The sequence below is a fragment of the Neolamprologus brichardi genome, chromosome 20 (genome assembly GCF_056152115.1).
Source record: "Neolamprologus brichardi isolate AB-2024 chromosome 20, ASM5615211v1, whole genome shotgun sequence".
NCBI classification, from domain to species: Eukaryota; Metazoa; Chordata; class Actinopteri; order Cichliformes; family Cichlidae; genus Neolamprologus; species Neolamprologus brichardi.
This window is the reverse complement of record NC_142123.1, coordinates 29,431,734-29,433,980: the sequence shown is the minus strand read 5'-3', so window position 1 is coordinate 29,433,980 and position 2,247 is coordinate 29,431,734. Positions and strand designations below refer to the sequence as shown.

Genomic DNA, 2,247 nt, shown 5'->3' with positions numbered 1-2,247 from the left:
AAGTGGTTAATAAGAACATTTTATTCTTGGAAGTATCTTTGAAGTTTTCGAATGGCTCCCGAATTCACATTCTGATCATTTTTCTGATTTAATATGTTCAGGATCTGTGCTCATCCTCCCTGAGAAATCCAGTGATGGAGTTCTTTACTCTGTTGACTAAGCCCAATTAAGTTAAAAAAAATCAAATAACCAAAACAATCCTGTGTTTAATTTCAATTAACTTAAAGCACGCTTCCACAGAATCTAAATCAAAGTGTAAAATTTCTTATATAAACCTCAATGTTTTATACAAACAGTAGCAGTTATACTTCAAAGTCATTTCAGCTCTACACTGTGTGTGTGTGTGTGTGGTGTGAACTCATAGGTGAGCATGCTCAGACTAATTTCAATCCCTTTTGTGAATGGCTGATTATCCCAATCTGTAGATTAAGTCCGGTGCAGCTTTAAGTCTGTCAGAGTGAGAAAAAGACCAAAAGACGAAGGGAAGGCGTCAGCATGGCCCAGAAAAACAATTGTAAGTTAAACTTCTGATTATTTTCATTTTTTATGCTATTCTTGTTGTTGTTCTCGTCATGTTGGTTATGAACAAGAGAACTAATAAGACAGCACGGGTGCAGATGAATGGCAGTGCTAACATCCCTTAATGACATAAACAAGTCTCAATAAAACTAAAACGCTTTTGTTTGTTGCCTCAGGATCACCTTCGTTTGATTCCGATCATTAGCACATTTGAGACCTAATTGTATTGCATCCCCAGAATGACTCTCACTCTTGGAATCTTAATAGTAGTAATAATTTTAATTGTGATTTTCACCTCAGGTTGTCACATGAAAATGCCATTTTCATATTTATGTGGAATAGAAATGAATTAAAAATGAAAAGGGTAAGAATCAGTGAGAGGCATAGTGATTTATTTTATATTTATTTAACAGGTTACGTGAGCATATTTAGCCCATTGTGAAATCCAGCAGGAATTTCTGATTGCAACAACAGGCAGATTAGTCTCACCGAGTTCTCATTCTCTCCCTCCCTTCTCTTTCTCTTTTCCTCTAACATGCAGTTCAGTTCTCCATCAGGGAATATAGACCTTCAGATCAACATGTGGTCATGTCACTATTTAAGGATGGGATTTTTGAGCATGTTTACCCAGCCTTCTTCAAGGCCATGAGCCATCCAGACCATATTGGTGTTGCTCTGAGCATTTCGATGGCTGGTTATGTGCTGGGAGGCAGCTCCTACTTCCAAGCTCTACTGTTTGGCAGTGCATGGGCTGGCCTCATTTATTATTGCTGCCATGATATCTATGAGGGCTACATGATGAGGAGGCAAAGCTCAGATTTAGCTGACATTCAGGCCAGCTACTTGGAAAACCCAGATAACGGCTTCTGGGTAGCAGAGACGGACATCAATGGCCAATCCGAGGTGGTTGGGATGGTGGGAGTGACTGGAAAAAGGGGAGAGGAAGAAGGCGAAAGGTTTGAAGACTGGAATGGCGGAGTGACGGGAGGAGGCTCTGAGCTGGCTCAGGATGCCGGGGATGGAAGTTATGGGGAGATGTGTCACATGGTCGTGGCATTTTCGTGGCGCCGCAAAAACTTGGGCTCGCAGTTGACACGGAAGGCTTTGGATTTCTGCAAAGAGAGAGGCTTCGGCCGTCTCATCCTGGATGTGAGCTCTCCACAGACAGCAGCCATTTCCCTGTTCGAGAAAGCCGGCTTTGTGCAAACCTCATCCCATCGCAACACGCACGCCAACCGCTTGTTCTCCAACCTCGCCAGAATAAATGTGATGCGAATGGAGAAGTTAATTTAAAGATAAAATTTACTCTAGCGAGCAGCTATTAGAACCTAAAATGTACAGCATATCATGAATATGTCACTTAATTTAATCTTATACCATCATTGGAAAAACCTCTCTGTGTGATATTGGTCACTCGTTTCTCAAATTTGCTATCATGGTAGTTTGAAAAATATATTAAATTTCATGTTTTTTTCCACAAAGCAGGATTAACGATCTCAGTTTCCTCGTATTTCTTCTCGCTTTGATCTATTATGTATACACCTGCACCCCTGACAGTCTGTTGCCCACAAACATAGAGAACAATGAGACAATTAGTCAACTTCTCAAACTTAGTTAAATGAATGTATTTGCATATGCAAGTCTAGTACACCCCAGTAAGTTTCTATTAAAGGAATCTATTGTATTTTAAACGTAGTCACGTTCAATTATCTATTGTTCTCCTGTCCA

At 40.3% G+C, this 2,247-nt stretch overlaps 1 protein-coding gene across 1 annotated transcript; it reads left to right on the top strand.

The window, feature by feature from the left end:
• Positions 1-465: 465 nt before the first annotated feature.
• Positions 466-1,843, top strand: LOC102783512 (putative N-acetyltransferase camello). The gene is made up of 2 exons (XM_006794020.2): positions 466-514; positions 1,061-1,843. Exons 1-2 carry the CDS (start codon positions 496-498, stop codon positions 1,810-1,812), a joined length of 771 nt encoding a protein of 256 aa, XP_006794083.1. The 5' UTR covers positions 466-495; the 3' UTR covers positions 1,813-1,843.
• Positions 1,844-2,247: the final 404 nt, after the last annotated feature.